A 17,259-nucleotide genomic window follows, 5' to 3' on the forward strand; every position below is an offset into this window, starting at 1 on the left:
TATTTTATTTTTCAGCCCTAAACTTTGGCATTTAGCAAAATGAGAAAATATAAAATGACTTCAGAATTTGAATTCTCTTTATTCTTGTTACTCGCAATTAAATACAGTTCTTTCTTGAATTTGAAATATGGCTGATTTACTTTCAGAGCTTTTAATTACGCTTATTCAATATTTTAAGTGGTCTGATTCTACTTTTTTTTGTTAATTTGTAAGTTGTATAAAATTATAGGCCGACATTAATTATTAAATCTAAAATTTCACAGATGACGCTTTGTTAATATTCAGTTTGATTTTTATTTACCAAAAGTTAACTTCTGTCTTAAAGTTACCAAGCTAGTGTAATTCTTATTGTAATATGTTTATACTAAAGATTTTACTAAGTATATAAAGTATATTTCTATCACGACCTTTAACCTTAATAAATGTAATCACAAGAAACATTTTTATTTTGTAATCAACATAACAGATTTGATAAAGAAAACTACTGAAACCAAGCTTGGATATTAAAGAAACTTACAACGGATCTTGGAGTAAGAATGAATTAGAGAGTGGGGGGGATCTTGGAGTAAGAAAGAATTAGAGAGTAGGGGGGATCTTGGAGTAAGAATGAATTAGGGAGTAGGGGCGGATCTTTGAGTAAGGATGAATTAGGAGTAGGGGCGGATCTTGGAGTAAGAATGAATTAGGAGTAGGGGCGGATCTTGGAGTAAGAATGAATTAGGGAGTAGGGGCGGATCTTGGAGTAAGAATGAATTAGGAGTAGGGGCGGATCTTGGAGTAAGAATGAATTAGGGAGTAGGGGCGGATCTTGGAGTAAGAATGAATTAGGGAGTAAAAGCGGATCTTGGAGTTTGGATGAATAATGAAGTAGGGGGCGGATCTTGGAATAGTAATAAATTAAAGAGTAAGGGTAATATAAGGATGTATAACTACAGATTTACAACAGTATGCTTAAAAGCTTTTTTATCAAAGATGTATAAGACGACCATCTTTTTCTTTTCAAAATTTGGTTATTTTTAATTTTAATTTCTTAATTCATGCGTCTTCAAGTTTTTTCTGCAAGAACTATGAAGGAAACTGTAAGAATTAAAAACTTCATCACATTACTAACCAGAAAAAGATTTAAAATAGGTATCATTGTGAAATTACGCCAACAGTCCCTTGGAATCAAGAGAATAATGAAATCAACGCGGGAGTTCTTTCATAGAGACCTTTTAACAATTAATAAAAAGAAAAGGGAAATGAATCTATACAATTGTAAGAACATGAGGGGAGGGGTCGTTGGTTAACAGACTAATAGTCTGGTTGGTTAATTGGTTCGCTGGTTAGGTTGGTTCATTGGTTAGGCTCCTCAACTCGGACACAGTTTAGTCTCCAATAATCATAAAGTAGATTTATTTCAAACCTGTAATAAATTACAGGTCTTAAACATGAATATAACAATATTTTAATGTAGTTAAAATGTTAGATAACATAGCTTACTAGTTATTAAGTTAAACATGAATGACAAAATTTTAATGTAGTTAAAATATTTGATAAAATATCTTACTATTATTTAGTGTCGGAGAGAAATGGAGTGGTTAAGGGTTTGAGGGTTGGATGGTGTAGTTTGAAAAATTTATAATACTTCTGAAAATATATACCCGATTGCTTAAGTGGAATTTACTATGGATTGCAAAGTTATTTGTGGATTCGATCTTTCACATGGTAAAACGTTTCACTGTTTTGATTTTCCTTTGTCAGAGTTATAGACTAAAGAGGTAGAGTCGGTGAAAGTGTTTGTTTTGGACTTGTGCTGGTAAAGACGACATTTAAGGGAAAAAAGGTCTCAAATTAGATTAATGGTCTACAACAATATCTTTGTGTATTTATAAACTGACATTTCTAGGATTTAAAACAGCATAATCTATTTTATAAACTGTATTGTTTGCATTTATTGCAAAATCCTATGCACCAGGAAGTCATTCAGTCTACTGAGCCTTCTCCAACCATTTCAGCAGTATTTCCAGTTCTAATATATATTAATATAAATCAGAAACATTATTTAAATGGGCTGAAATTTTTTGTGGACACTCGAGCAACGCCGGGGCCTTCAGCTAGTATATAATATAAATATATGATAAATCAATAAATTTACAAGGTCATTGGTCCTATTCAGCCAAACAATGTCAGTTAGATAAAAAGTGTTTTTTATCAAAAGATGCGCACACATTGTTCCTCTTTACTCCTGTTTAGCCAATCAAAAAAACAAAACATTTGAAAAACCCTCATAAAAATTTGGCTGAAAATGATAGAAAGGCCCAGAAATTGTCAAAAAATCTTATCCTAAAAATATCTCGCATAACTGGAAATTTTTTAAGGGGCACCCTTAATCTCAAATTTATGGTAACCCTTGCAATATGTGTAATGTGTATAATACCTTATGTGCAGGTGGTCGACATGCAACAGGGCATGGAGTTTTAGATAAACGTTCTGAAGGTCCATCCTAAAATATGAAAAAAATTATATTATGTTCTGACTGAATATCCGTCCTGAGATATAAAGTTCCGTCCTAAAATATTAAACCTTTTCTTCGGATATGAAATTCGTCCTAAAATATTAAAAACTTATCTTCTATCCTGAAGTTCCGTCCTAAAATATAAAAAAACATTATCTTTTACTCTGAAGGTCTGTCCTAAAATATTAAAAACTTATCTTCTATCCTGAAGTTCCGTCCTAAAATATCAAAAAACATTATCTTTTACTCTGAAGGTCTGTCCTAAAATATTAAAAAAATATTTTTTTTTGAAAAATAGGATTTATTTTTAGAAAAGTTCCGTAATTTAAAAAAAAATAACTTTTAATTCAAATTTTGCGGGACATCTGTCCCTCTTTGACTTAGTAAATAGATCGATGGAATTAAAAATTATGAAGAAAAACAAACAAAGAAAACTTATTCTTATTTACCTTGGTAGGTCCGTAGCCAACATATACATAACCAATTCTTTTAGTTGGCCAGGGCCGCCATCCTGGACCAACATATCCTAAATCATATTAATTACCAAAATATCCTTGATCATTAAAATGTTAATTACTATCCTGGACCTTATATCTTTTCATTAGTATATAAATTACTATCCTGGACAAACATAACCTAAATCATTAACATATTAATTACCATCCTGGACCAACATATCCTAGATCGTCAACATATTAATTACCATCCTGGACCAACATATCCTAGATCGTCAACATATTAATTACCATCCTGGACCAACATATCCTAGATCATTAACATATTAATTACCATCCTGGACCAACATATCCTAGATCGTCAACATATTAATTACCATCCTGGACCAACATATCCTAGATCATTAACATATTAATTACCAGCCTGGACCAACATATCCTAGATCATTAGCATATTAATTACCAGCCTGGACCAACATATCCTAGATCATTAACATATTAATTACCAGCCTGGACCAACATATCCTAGATCATTAACATATTAATTACCAGCCTGGACCAACATATCCTAGTTAGCATATTTATTCCATCTGCTTATCTAATTTATTTATTGAAACACGTGAAATTCTTAGTGATTTAGATTAGAAATATAAAAGTATGCCCTTTCCCATAGATAAAGATAGATTGCGCATAAGACATTTTTCATCTTGAAAGATAAAAATGTACAGAGATGTTTTAAAGATATTCATATTATATAGATTAACTAGGTCGGTTGTGAACATTGGCTGTTCTTATGTCATTGAGTACTTGTGGTGTACATGAGTTCTGTAGAGAGAAATTTAAGTTAGTTTAGTCCTTCTCATGTCCTTCTTCAGTTCTCGTCAATATAATATATTGCTCAGTGAAATATTGTTGTTCAAATAGTTCCATTCCCGGAGTTATTTTACACTCTATTTTGGAATCCATTAAAATACCAAACCACCCCGCTTATCATTGAAGTAAACTTTGACCCTTAGAAGTATGAGTTCGCGGACTGTACAATTCTTGGTGATTTTGAGTACATAAGCTATCTATGTTTATTTATTTATCTTTGCCTTTTTCTCAAACTTTAAGAATTTTTACCTTTTTCGCAAAGATAACTGTCATGAATTACTGAATGCATTCTATAAAATAATATGATTAACTCAAAACTTTACATTTTATTACTTTAGATTTTTATCTACATTTGAAAAGAGGGTTTTATTAAAGTTACTGCACTGTTTTGTCGGATGAAACGCAATGCAGCAAATGATTTTTCGAAAATCATGAACGAGTCAAAGGTTTAAGTTTCCGTGATTATGATTGCTTCTTTATTTGTATTTACCTTATTAAAGGCCACACTTTCAATCTTAGAGTAATCTGGAAATTCAGAAAATAAAATGTTGTATTTTGTGTATTTTATCAGTGTTACAAAACATATATTTATTTTTGCGGCACGTTATCATGATCTATGTTGCATTCAAGTCATGTAAGAATGATGATAAAAATAAAAATAAAAAACAATAAAATTGAATTTTTTTTGAAGCAATCCGACTGGGAAATTTTTCTCTACCTGGTCTAAATATTTGTTTGTTGAAGGATGAACGCTGTACAGAGCTCTTTTAACTTTAAACATAGTTGCCATGTTTTCATAATTTTTCCCGCCCCATAGACCAGCTAAGATGGCGTCACTGAAACAAAATGGCCGTCACTCAAAATGTTTGCAAATCTTAATAATCTTTTTTGTGTTTGAAGTTGTACCTGTGAAAAGGACCATCCCTCATTATGTGGAATTGCTTTTCGGAATTCAACCATTCCTACGAAAAAAATGCGTTATAACATTTATCTAACGAATACAATTTTTAAAGAAAAAGTGACTTTTCTAATTAACCTGTACTACTTAACCTATACTTTCAAGGGACCTAATCAGGACATGAATGATGAATATATCCTACTAACAAAATTCTATTACTGCAGTTTGTTTACCTCTATATGTTCTGACGTTTTTATGTACGGTGGTAGGCGATTATATTAACATTTAATGAAGACGACTTTTTATTTAAGTTTTCTAATTACAAGTTTACAAGTAATTAAAGAGAAGCTGTTTTAATTGACAGCTTCTCTTTGTTTCCATGTGTTTGTGTATCCAAATGCTTGATGTAATCAAAATTGAAATCGAAAGTCGTCTTCTATTTATTGATATAATCGTCTGTCATCGTACTAAACTGTAGTTTGTTTATCTTTATTACAGTTGCTTTACCTGTACAACAGTTTGTTTACCTGTACAACAGTTTGTTTACCTTTACAACAGTTTGTTTACCTGTACAATAGTTTGTTTACTTGTACAACAGTTTGTTTACCTTTACAACAGTTTGTTTACCTTTACAACAGTTTGTTTACCTGTTCAATAGTTTGTTTACCTGTACAACAGTTTGTTTACCTGTACAACAGTTTGTTTACCTTTACAACAGTTTGTTTACCTTTACAACAGTTTGTTTACCTTTACAACAGTTTGTTTACCTGTACAACAGTTTGTTTACCTGTACAACAGTTTGTTTACTTGTACAACAGTTTGTTAATCTTTATTACAGTTGATTTACCTGTACAACAGTTTGTTTACCTGTACACCAGTTTGTTTGTATTTAATACAATTGATTTACCTCTACAACAGTTTGTTTACCTGTACAACAGTCTGTTTACCTTTACTGCAAATGCTTCTCTATCTTGAATGAAACTATCAATGTCTCTTGAACCGAACATTTCAACAGTGGGGTCCCCGACAACCTTTAAATTATGTTACAAACAATCGTAAATTGAATATACATTATGCATTGCTACCCAAACAAATTTTAGAATTAACATGTGTAAAGATAAAAAGGACCTTTCTAAAGCTTTAATTTGGTTTAGTTAAAATAGAAAATTCATCTCCGTAAATTTGTCTTACACTTTTGTCAGTTTGGTAGGCCAATAAATTTGATACTGCTTAAATCTAACTCTGGAATCTGGTGGATAAAACAAGTTTTCTTATACCTGAAACCTCCAAATCTAACTCTGGAATCTGGTGGATAAAACAAGTTTTCTTATACCTGAAACCTCCAAAATCTAACTCTGGAATCTGGTGGATAAAACAAGTTTTCTTATACCTGAAACCTCTAAAATCTAACTCTGGAACCTGGTGGATAAAACAAGTTTTCTTATACCTGAAACCTCCAAAATTTAACTCTGGAATCTGGTGGATAAAACAAGTTTTCTTATACCTGAAACCTCCAAAATCTGGAATCTGGTGGATAAAACAAGTTTACTTATACCTGAAACCTCCAAAATCTGGAATCTGGTGGATAAAACAAGTTTTGTTATACCTGAAACCTCCAAAATCTGGAATCTGGTGGATAAAACAAGTTTTCTTATACCTGAAACCTCCAAAATCTGGAATCTGGTGGATAAAACAAGTTTACTTATACCTGAAACCTCCAAAATCTGGAATCTGGCTTATACCTGAAACCTCCAAAATCTGGAATCTGGTGGATAAAACAAGTTTTCTTATACCTGAAACCTCCAAAATCTTCCAACAGGGAACAATTTGTTTAAATTTCCCAAACTTGAAAAAGGGATAAAGGTTTTAAAAGGATAAAAATTAAGTTTTTTAATTGTTCAAAATAAAAAATATTGAGCTTTACAAACCTGTGAATGTTTGTGACGTCACACAGATCGAGATTGGAAGTTTCACAATACAATCTACATAATTCGGATTTTATCTAAATTAAAAATATGTTTAAAGGGTGGTTTAGGTAAAATTGCAAATAATTAAACATCTTTACCAAATTGTAAAAAGTTTTTAGATAAAATGAAAATTGTATTTACAATATATGTCTCAATATATATTGATACTTGAAAAAGGCAATTTTATCTAGGCACAAAACAAATGAAAAATTGTAATTGAAAAATTAAAATATTTGCCTGAAAATTTTCTTCTGTAATATTGTGGTAAATCCGAATTCTCCAGCCGGGATAATATAACTGTAATATTTCTAATTAAATTCCAAAAAAAATTTAAAATTAAAATTGTGTTGGTGTCTCTGAGTTTCAATTGGGCTTGATTAAAGAGAAATATATTTTTCAACGTTTATCTTAAATGACCAATTTTTTCTTACAGAATGCTCTTCTAACTCTAAGATAAAGTAAGAAAATTTATAAAGTTAATACCATAAGTGAAATACTTTATCCAATATAACGTAAATAAACTTAAATAGAAACCTCAGCACGCTGGATTATGTCTGATATTAGTTCAGTGTAACGTAGGTCAGATGCATCCTCCTCCCTAAATATATGAATATACCTTAACATATATAGATATACATGTATATAAAAGGGTGGTCGCCAAAATACCTTCGTCTTTTTGGTTTTAGGTCCTTAAACCATTGATAATTAAACAAAATTAATCTTAAAATCGGCAATGAATATAGTACATGTAACAGAGAACAAATTAAAACAATCCTTGATAGATTCTGATTTAAATGTGACCTCACGAGCTATTTCTAACTTCAAAATTCATGATACTCCGCTGCCAGCTAATTAATAGAATAATTCGGTTTACATTTTTCAAATATCATCAGAAATATTAAAATACTCAAATTATTTCTATCAAAGAACAATAAAGTTTAATGAATTAATGATTCTACAACATCTTCGAGGCTATAGAATAATGAAAAGTTGCTCAGGGGACAAAAAAAGTGCAAATGAAAGAAGAAGAAGAGATCCTTTAAAGACGCTGCTCTAAGGGTACGGATTACTTTTATCACTAACAAATTCCGAAATGTAAAAAAAGGTTCCTTAGAAATATAAAATTTTATCAAAAGAGAGACCTACAAGATCTCAATACTTCTTGAAAAAAACGCTTCCATTAAAGCACAAATTATGTGAATGTGTTCCACATCTGAATTTTGACTCATCAAGAAAAAGTATTAAATTATTTGTCAAGTCATTTTGAAAAATTTATCAAAAATTCTTTTCAACATTTTTGATGAACCAGGTGCTCATAAAGCTGAGATTACTTTTGTGATTCCGCAAACTCTATGAATTTGCATGCACCTAGGAAATTTAAAAAATGGCGCTTTGGCCGGTTTGCGAGTCGCAAGTGCACATTTTTCATCAAAATGTTATAAGTAATGTTTAATTTTCTCCCGTAGTCCGTGTACATATCAATTTCAAAAATTTTTTACAAATTTTCTTTAATATCTTTTTGTAGAAGGCCCAAAAAAGTAAAAAGGTAGGTTTTTTGGAAAACACCCTTTATATAAAATTTATTTAAGACACAATGAATTCTGAGTAAAGAAAGGAGATTCAATCAATAAGGAAAACATTGAGAATGAGGACAAGGGAAATACAGGGATAGGAATGAGGGATGATGATTAAAATAAGAATAAGGGTAAAGAAAAGAATGAGAATAAAATCAAGAATGAAGGTATGATGAGGGTTTAACTAAGATTTAAGATAAGGTAAAGATAAGAATGAGGTTGATATATGCAAACTTACAAAATTCTGCCATGAGGGGATCTAGGAGGAGTATAAAAAGAATAAGATAAAACCCTCTGCCCGGCTCCAAGCGCTAAAAATAAAAAAATAATTTTATTTTTTGGAGAAAAAATATTTATTTACCTGTTGTATAATTATTACAGGTTGATTTCCCAACATACTGTCCTTCTACAACCTATTAAAGGGATTTTTTTTTATAAATTTCGTAAAACTTTCTTTAAAACATTATACACTTATAGGGGGAGAACGTTAACAATGCCGATATCATTAAAAATATGTCAGTCCCCTCCCTTAAAAATTAAAACTGAAAACATAAAATATCATCTTTAATGTACCCATTATTGTCTCCCNGGTTTCGATTATAGAGTCATAAAAGTTACTAGTAAATTTTAAATCATATAATAGAACAGGAACAGAACAGTAAGTTTTAATAAAAATGTTTTGAAAAGATTCAAGTGTTTAAATTTTTCCCTTTTTCCTGCTTGTAATTGATACTTCCAGGTAAGAGGGATTCATCAACATTTTTTAAAGATTGTGCCAGCCTAAAAAACGTAAATATATATTTGAATTATATACATATAAATAAATGTATTATTTATCAATCAAAGATGTTTTTGTGATGTTCAATAATGAAAACAAAAGCTAGACTAGAAATGGAAAAAAATTACAAATTTTTATTTTTTATTTTACGTACCTAGGTTTACAAGAACAAGATGAATCTATATTATATTCCACAAGCTCAGGTTCATATATTTGATTGTAGTCTGTACACAAAATATCATTATGGTTTGCAGTGTGATATAAAGATTTTCTACTTATCAAGATCCTTCAGGATACAGAGAAAATTTCAGCTCTAAACTTTATAAAAGTCGTGATAAAAACTAGTGTTACAGGTAATTTTATGAAAGTGTGTGCTTGTTCGGAATAGAATGGTTATATCTAGATACGACAAAAGACAAAGGTTTTGATTAATGATTTAACTAGTTTTTTGGGGAGAAAATCCTGAAACCAATTAAACTTTAAAGTACAGTGCTGAAATATACAGATAATTTAATATTATAAAGCAATGATTACTTTATAAAGTTTATAATACTGCTATAATAAACTTTACCCTGACTTGGGCAGAAATTGTAAATTTTCTTTTAAAGATTTAACAATATTTTCAACAGAAATTTATTTGAACATTTTTGACTTATGAACAGGATAAATTTAAATAAAACGCAAAGTGTAAAGAAATTGAGTCTTTGCCACAATCTCGGGTTTCTAATCGCTATATCTTTACAACCCAAAGTCGAAGACCTTAGCTATTTTAAACTACAGTGAAACCCTTGATAACGAATGCATCGGAAGAATTTATCAAATGTCATCTTGACAATTTTTCAATGAGTTTTATACTATATTACGTAAATTTTAGCATTTGCGAAAACAAATAAATAGCCATGAATATGCGGGAACAGTTTTAAAGAGTTCCATATAATCATTTAATTAATAAAACTAAATATCTGCAACATTCCATTATCAGAAAGTAAGGAATACGACATTTGATGAATTCTTTCGATGTATTCTTTATTAAGGGTTTCACTGTAGGAATTCTGGTAAATAAAATAATTTAAGTTTTAAATATCAAATTGGTGTACACTATATAATTGCAAAGATGTAAATTTTAGTTCGTGGCTCAATTTCTTTAATGACCAAATTACAGGCCTTTTAACAAAAAAAAAGATCTTTACCTCCTTTCTTGTAAATTAAACTAGAGCTGTAGAAAATCAAGATAACGACGACCTCAAACATTAAACAATACAAAATGGTTTTAGTTTTATTATTAAAAACATTTAATCAAATTGAAATATTCGAAATCATTATTCTTGATTTAACTGAAATTAAATAACTGTGAATTCCTATTCAATGAATTTATCCATTACTTTTCATTTTTTCCCGTAAATATTTATTTAAAGTAATAATTGATAAATACTTTTTAAAAGAAGATCTTTAAGAATAAGTTAAACGTTACCAAGCCTGTTATTTGAAAAAATGATTTTGTCCAACTCAGAATCATTTTAATTCTAAAAAGATAAAAATTATTATTATTTTCATTGCTATTATTATTATTATTATTCTTATTATTATTTTGCCTTTTGCTGAATCAATAGGTATTTAATATTTATAAGCTCAATGAATGCATTCCTGAAAATATTTTGATTATTTGAGTGCTGACTAATTATCTACTTGTAAATGCACAATGAATGTACATTTGGTTGAAATTTCAATATGAATTGTTTGTTTCAACAAATACCGATCAGAACAAAATTATCAAACTTTATATTTTCGATTGGGAAATGTTAAATTTTCTTTTGTGCTTTATTTTTAGCTGAACCATCAAACATTATTATAATGTATTATTGTGTTTGAAAATAAATACTATAACTATAAATTATTATTATTATTATCATTATCATTGTTATCAATATTATTTTATTTCTAATGAAATCTTATTTGAATTGAAAATTTGTTGCAAAGCCAACAAACACTGCATGTAATGTAAAATAAGATGAAGGTATGATTGTCTGTATAATAGAGATGAGTTTAAACAGATATAAATATAGAATTAATTTTACTGACTTTTATGGGTTTTTAAAGTTTTCAATTCTGCAGAGAAGGAGCCGAGGATCGAGGGAGAATAATCACATAGATTAATAATAATGTTTACACCGTGTTGTCACTATGTAAACACTGTTCACAGAATCAGATATATTTACAATAACAAAACTTGGAGGAAAGCTATAGAACTAGAGATATACAGGTAGACCATGCAACATGTCCTGGCTTGACCTAGAGAGGGGGAAGGGGTATAGGGGGGATGTCCTGGCTTGACATGGAGAGGGGGGGAAGGGATACAAGGGGGGATAGGGTTAATGGTTAAAATGAGGGGGGTGTCTAGGGTTAATGCCTAGGGGGTACTTGGAAAGGTCACAGTGGCAGGAAAATGAAGAAGAACCATAAATAAATAAATAAACATAGATAGCTTATATACGCAAAATCACCAAGAATTGTACAGTCCGCGAACTCATACTTCTAGGGGTCAAAGTGTACTAAGTGCACTAAAGTATACTTTAATGATAAGCGGGGTTGTTTGGTGTTTTAATGGATTTCATAATAGAGTGTAAAATAACTCCGGGAATGGAACTATTTGAACAACAATATTTCACTGAGCAATAAATCATATTGACGAGAACTGAAGAAGGACATGAGAAGGACTAAACTAACTTAAATTTCTCTCTACAGAACTCATGTACATCCCAAGTACTCAACGACATAAGAACAGCTGATGTTCACAAGCGACCTATTTAATCTATATAATAGGAATATCTTTAAAACATCTCTGTTTATATCTTTCAAGATGACAAATGTCGTCTTATGCGCAATCTATCTTTATCTATGATTGAGACACTTCTATTCATGGTTAAAATAAATCATGCAAATTCATTTATGGGATTATACAAATGACAAATGTCGTCTTATGCGCAATCTATCTTTAGCTATGAGAAGAACCGATTGAATTATGTACAGGGTATGTACAATTAGACCGATAACATCGACTTGTAAATCTAAAAATTATAATTCTTCGAAATAAGAAAGTTCTTCTCTGACTAGGAAATGTCCTATTCTCGAATTTTTAAGAAAATTTTCTTTCCATGCAATTTGCAAGGCCATATCTTCTATGAAAAATGTTCTCTCTGTTATATATTGAAATTTCCTGTTTAAGAATTTTTTATGAAATGGCCTATCTCTAAAATATCCTGTTTCAGAGTATTAAATGATTCTGATAATGGTTTTTGATACTCTTTTCTCTCTTTTATTCCAACTTGACAATAATCCGCTAATTCCTCCCAAAATGTCGTCTTCACCCCTTATTAACATTTATATCCACTAAACTACATATTTTCTTTTAGTTTTTATACACATATTTTACTATATCTGTTTGTATCTCTGTTCTGAACTTCTATATCTTGCTGATTCTCTTTACAATACAGTGGTCCCCATAGAACATCTATTCATTACTCAATCATCCCAATTACTCCAACTCCCAATTTACCAACCCTTTTTATCATCCTCACATTCGTTGAATCCCAATTCCAACTTCCTCTTTCAAATCTTGCATAGACAGGATTTTGTCGGGCAAATTGAAAGGAAGAAATAATAGGAGGATCTAAATAATGTAAATACGTATGTGTTGTAGATATGTTTGATTGAAGGTGGGGGTGGTAGCTGTTGTATCTTTTCCAGCTATAACCATTCATCTAACATGTTCTCTCTCCCCTCTGTTATCTGGTTGTTTAATGAACATATGATTCCGATGATTTTTTAATGTTTATAATCCACATCATTAAATTGATACTTCTTGTTTTGGGATATAACCACCCCTAAACCAAGCCAACCATTTAAAACCACGCAGGTAGAGAAAAGATAGAAATCCAAGCGCCAGATACAACTGGTGTATATAAAGGTTTTCTAAGAAAGCATTCATGAAACAATAATACATCATTAAATCATGATATTTTGTTTGCTAATTGTCATTTTCTTGTAAAAAGTCGGCAATAATATAAAAAATTTCATTCTGATTTTATAAGTAAAATCCCAAACTGTAAGAATCCCAAATGATAAGAATCCTAAATGAGGAAAAAATATAAGTGTACAAATTCCAGTTCTCCTACTTCCTACCTGTAAACTCTAGTTTTCAACTTTCTAAATATCTGTAAACTTTAGTTCTCCTACTTTCTATCTGTAAACTCCAGTTCTCAACTTTCTATCTGTAAATTCCAGTTCTCCTACTTTCTATCTGTAAACTCCAGTTCTCCTACTTTCTACCTGTAAACTCTAGTTCTCAACTTTCTAAATATCTGTAAACTTTAGTTCTCCTACTTTCTATCTGTAAACTCCAGTTCTTAACTTTCTATCTGTAAACCCTAGCTCTCCTACTTTTTATCTGTAAACTCCAGTTCTTAACTTTCTATCTGTAAACTTTAGTTCTCCTAGTTTCTATCTGTAAACTCCAGTTTTCAACTTTCTATCTGTAAACTCCAGTTCTCAACTTTCTATCTGTAAACTCCAGTTCTCAACTTTCTATCTGTAAACTCCAGTTCTCCTATGTTTCTATCTTTAAATTAAAGTTCTATAATATAATGAAACAAAAATTATTTAGAACTTAAGAAAAACACGTAAGGAGAGGTGGAGGAAAAGGAAAATATTTACAATTCTAAAAGTTAAAGGGAAAAATTTATTGAAGAATAGAGGGAGGATAAGAATAAAGGGGGGGGTGGCAACCAAATAATATAGATAAAGAGAGATTGCGCATAAGACGACATTTTTCATCTTGAAAGATATAAACAGAGAGTTGTTTTAAAGATGTTCCTATTATATAGATTAACTAGGTCGGTTGTGAACATTGGCTGTTCTTATGTCGTTGAGTACTTGTGGTGTACATGAGTTCTGTAGAGAGAAATTTAAGTTAGTTTAGTCCTTCTCATGTCCTTTTTCAGTTCTCGTCAATATGATATATTGCTCAGTAAAATATTGTTGTTCAAATAGTTCCATTCCCTGCACCAAACCACCTCGCTTATCATTGAAGTACACTTTGACCCCTAGAAGTATGAGTTCGCGGACTGTACAATTCTTGGTGATTTTGCGTACATAAGCTATCTTTGTTTATTTATTTATCTATGCCAAATAATTGCAAACGCTATGTTTTAATAACAAGGAAACTCGTTAGAATCAAGATTTGCAAGAAAAGGAATTTTTCTAGATTTTTTTTGAGTAATATAGAATTGAAAACTTGTTAGGGAACCCAGAGATTTTATTTCATGACGGAAGTTCCAGGATCTGTGACTCATAAAGGATTGTGAAGGTTGAACATCATAGTTATATCCATAGTTAAAATCTGTAATAAATATCACCAGAAACAAAAAGTATTCAGAGTCTTCCATTTATTTTCTTATTTTCGATTATCTTTTTTATAATAATTACAGAATAGTGGGGGGTTGGTCATAGAGAGAGGAGCCACGAACATGTGTGCTTCGCCACGGGGTAACCTAGACTAGCTTGCTTCTGCAGAATTCTTGCCCTGTGCAAATCTCTGGCTTGGCCTAAGTCAAGGCACCATGTCTGGGCTAGGTTCAGGCTCCTCGAGTGAATATTGTCCCTTTTATTCTGGCAAATTTCTTATTCGATCCTGAAATAATAAGCAAGACAGACCAATATGGTAGCCATTTTTCATCCTTCAATCAATCATAAACAACCCTGTTCAAGGTTTTTAACAAGTTCGTTGACCTATTTAAGCCTGCGAAACAACTGTTAACAATTACAAATACATGCATACAACCTCAATACTTGGATATTCATTTATGTTGAAAATTGTATAAAAATCTTCGCTGCCTTTTTAAGAATTTCCAATGCATCCATTATTATTATTCACGTCTAATTTTCTTTAACATTAATTTTTCTTTTTTCTTAAAGCAAGCAAAGATGAATCCTGCAATTTGATGAAAACCTAAATAGATGATGGAATGAGTATACATGAATATGAGGAAAGAATGGTTTTTGTTTTTATCAAATCTATTGATTAAAAGGAGGGGTTCAAACCTGGAACAACTCTTAATTAAAGGAAGTAAGACGACATTCATAGACAGACTTTAAAAGTAATTCAGGGTTCAGGGTTTACAAAATCATGATATTAATTATATTCAATCCTGATTTTCGTTCACAGATCCTCATTTTCTATATGTAAAATATCGATCTCGTTTTAGCCCCCCCCCCTGTAGGGGGGGGGGCTAGTCCTTAACTTGGAGTCCCTTCCATACTCCACATAGTTCCAAAAATATCTAATTTTCTCGAAAAGGAATTGAGTCTTTGCCACAAGCTCTGATTTTCTAATCCCAATATCGTCGCAAACCCAATAATGTAGACCTTAGATATTTCAAACTCTGAATTCAAATAGGTAATTACTAGTCTAGGCTCGAAATATAAAAGGTTCACAAAATAAGGTTACAAAGATATAGGAATTAGAAAATTTTAATTTGTGGCAAAGACTGAAATCCTTTAAAAAAATATGCCCCCCCACGCTAATCTTTTTTAAAATCTACATTCTTTAAGCAAACTCAACTTCAACTCTAACATCTTTCAATATTATAGCTCAGATTCTTTTTATTTTCCCCCCTTCTTTAAAAAATGACTCCGAATTCGGATTTTTCAAATTGCCCTACAACAATTTTTAATTTGCAACTAAATTTAATTTTTTATCCCCAAATGTTTGATAAATACAACCAACTTTAAAATTTTCAGCCCTATCTAAAAAAGCCCCTTAATTTGTTTTAGATAATGCTAAAAAATTAAGAAGTAACCGCCAACAAAAAATAACCCTTATATAGTTTTAAAAAAGCCCATTTATATATTTTAAAAATGTCCTTAAATAAAAAAATTTTACCCAAACATAAAGATTTAAGATTTCTCATACACAAAATTGACCAAACTGAAGAAAGCCCCCCCAAAAATAAAATTTGCCCCAAAAACAAAGATTTAAGATTTCCCTTAACTAAAAACATTGCCGATCCAAAAAGTAAGGTGCTACTGGCGTTTGAATTATATTGACTTTTTTAACAATTGGTCGTTTGAACTATAATTGCACGTGGCACCACTTGTACAGTACAGGGTGTCCCAAAAAACATGGAAATTCAGTGACAAATTGGATATCGCATTTGTTATGAATTAGCATATTGAAATACCTAATTTCAAAAGCCAATATTATTATCTCTGCTAGAATTTATTTTATGAAAAGAGTAAAATACTGTAAAGATGTGTCTATAATATCCATAGAGAATAGAATATATATTAGAGGGGAATTTACTAAAAAAGAGTGTAATACGGCCATTTTGTTGTACTGTTCATACTGCAGGTGTACTTCACATATTTATGCTATATAACCTTTTGGGCCCTGGAATATCGTTTTATAGAAAATCTAAAATTATTGTTGAAAGAAAACCAAACTATGAAATAGGCTGGCTTCATAATTGACCAATGATCATTTCACATAGACTCTATGCCTTCCACTTATAACTATTTCCGTTATAACTATAAATCAAATGATGTTTTTTATTCACCTAATTCATTATAAAGTTTATTTAACAGTTTAAAAAATTCGAAATTGAAATGAATAGTATAGGGAACATACTGTATTAATGTACTCTACTGCATATAATTTGTGAACATTTACATGATTTGTACACTTTGAACTCCAGCTTTCAAGCTGAAAGGGACTGAAAAAATGCATACCGAGAGATTCTTTAAATTCCCCTCTAATATATATTCTATTCTCTATGATAATATCTCCGCAAGTCCCGCAAGATGAACAGTGCAGACGGACAAGTTTAATTGTTTGTATACTGCAATTGTCTTGTTTTACTGAGTACAACAGTATGCAGTCAAAACATAAACAAACAAAATGTGAACATAGCAGACAAAACTCTTACAGTATGGTATCACTATACCAAATCAAAGAATTATTTAAAAAGACGATATCGAATTCGTCACTGAATTCCCATGTTTATTGGGACACCCTGTAGTTCAAACGACCAATTCTGTGCGTTTTTAACTATTTTTGCTCATTTGAACAATATTAAAAACAAAAGTTCAATCAGTGGCGGATATAAGGGGGGTTATTGGGGTTATTTACCCCCCCTAGAATCCTGGGGGTAAATACCCCCCCCT

General features: G+C 30.8%; 1 protein-coding gene across 7 annotated transcripts; it reads right to left on the bottom strand.

Moving 5' to 3' along the window:
• Positions 1 to 1,378: 1,378 nt before the first annotated feature.
• Positions 1,379 to 11,706, bottom strand: LOC111706882 (uncharacterized). Of its 7 annotated transcripts, XM_023479817.1 has the most exons (19): positions 11,122 to 11,706; positions 10,514 to 10,565; positions 10,233 to 10,284; positions 9,197 to 9,266; positions 8,981 to 9,044; positions 8,626 to 8,677; positions 8,503 to 8,575; positions 7,225 to 7,288; positions 6,928 to 6,987; positions 6,652 to 6,725; positions 6,517 to 6,568; positions 5,671 to 5,754; positions 4,732 to 4,787; positions 4,544 to 4,661; positions 4,316 to 4,350; positions 4,075 to 4,115; positions 2,947 to 3,023; positions 2,420 to 2,485; positions 1,379 to 2,011 (listed from the first exon to the last, which is right to left on the bottom strand). In XM_023479817.1, exons 2-19 carry the CDS (start codon positions 10,556 to 10,558, stop codon positions 1,994 to 1,996), a joined length of 1,101 nt encoding a protein of 366 aa, XP_023335585.1. In that variant the 5' UTR covers positions 10,559 to 10,565; positions 11,122 to 11,706; the 3' UTR covers positions 1,379 to 1,993. The 7 variants fall into 7 exon arrangements, with proteins under 7 accessions (XP_023335585.1, XP_023335588.1, XP_023335589.1 ...); XM_023479819.1 differs by lacking the exons at positions 1,379 to 2,011; positions 2,420 to 2,485; positions 2,947 to 3,023 and adding an exon at positions 3,307 to 3,348; XM_023479818.1 differs by lacking the exons at positions 1,379 to 2,011; positions 2,420 to 2,485; positions 2,947 to 3,023 and adding an exon at positions 3,388 to 3,520.
• Positions 11,707 to 17,259: the final 5,553 nt, after the last annotated feature.

This window comes from Eurytemora carolleeae, unplaced genomic scaffold (genome assembly GCF_000591075.1).
Source record: "Eurytemora carolleeae unplaced genomic scaffold, Eaff_2.0 scaffold763, whole genome shotgun sequence".
Lineage (NCBI taxonomy): Eukaryota > Metazoa > Arthropoda > Copepoda > Calanoida > Temoridae > Eurytemora > Eurytemora carolleeae.

What these genes read in the sequence shown, in the direction of transcription:
- LOC111706882 (XM_023479817.1), bottom strand. Translation starts at nt 10,558, where the DNA reads ATGATTCTGAGTTGGACAAAATCATTTTTTCAAATAACAGGCTTG. An exon ending in TTACAGAAGAAAATTTTCAG is followed by an intron (nt 6,726 to 6,927) that starts GCAAATATTTTA and finishes TTTTTAATTTAG; the next exon opens with ATAAAATCCGAATTATGTAG. An exon ending in CAAACAAATATTTAGACCAG is followed by an intron (nt 4,351 to 4,543) that starts GTAGAGAAAAAT and finishes CTGAATTTCCAG; the next exon opens with ATTACTCTAAGATTGAAAGT.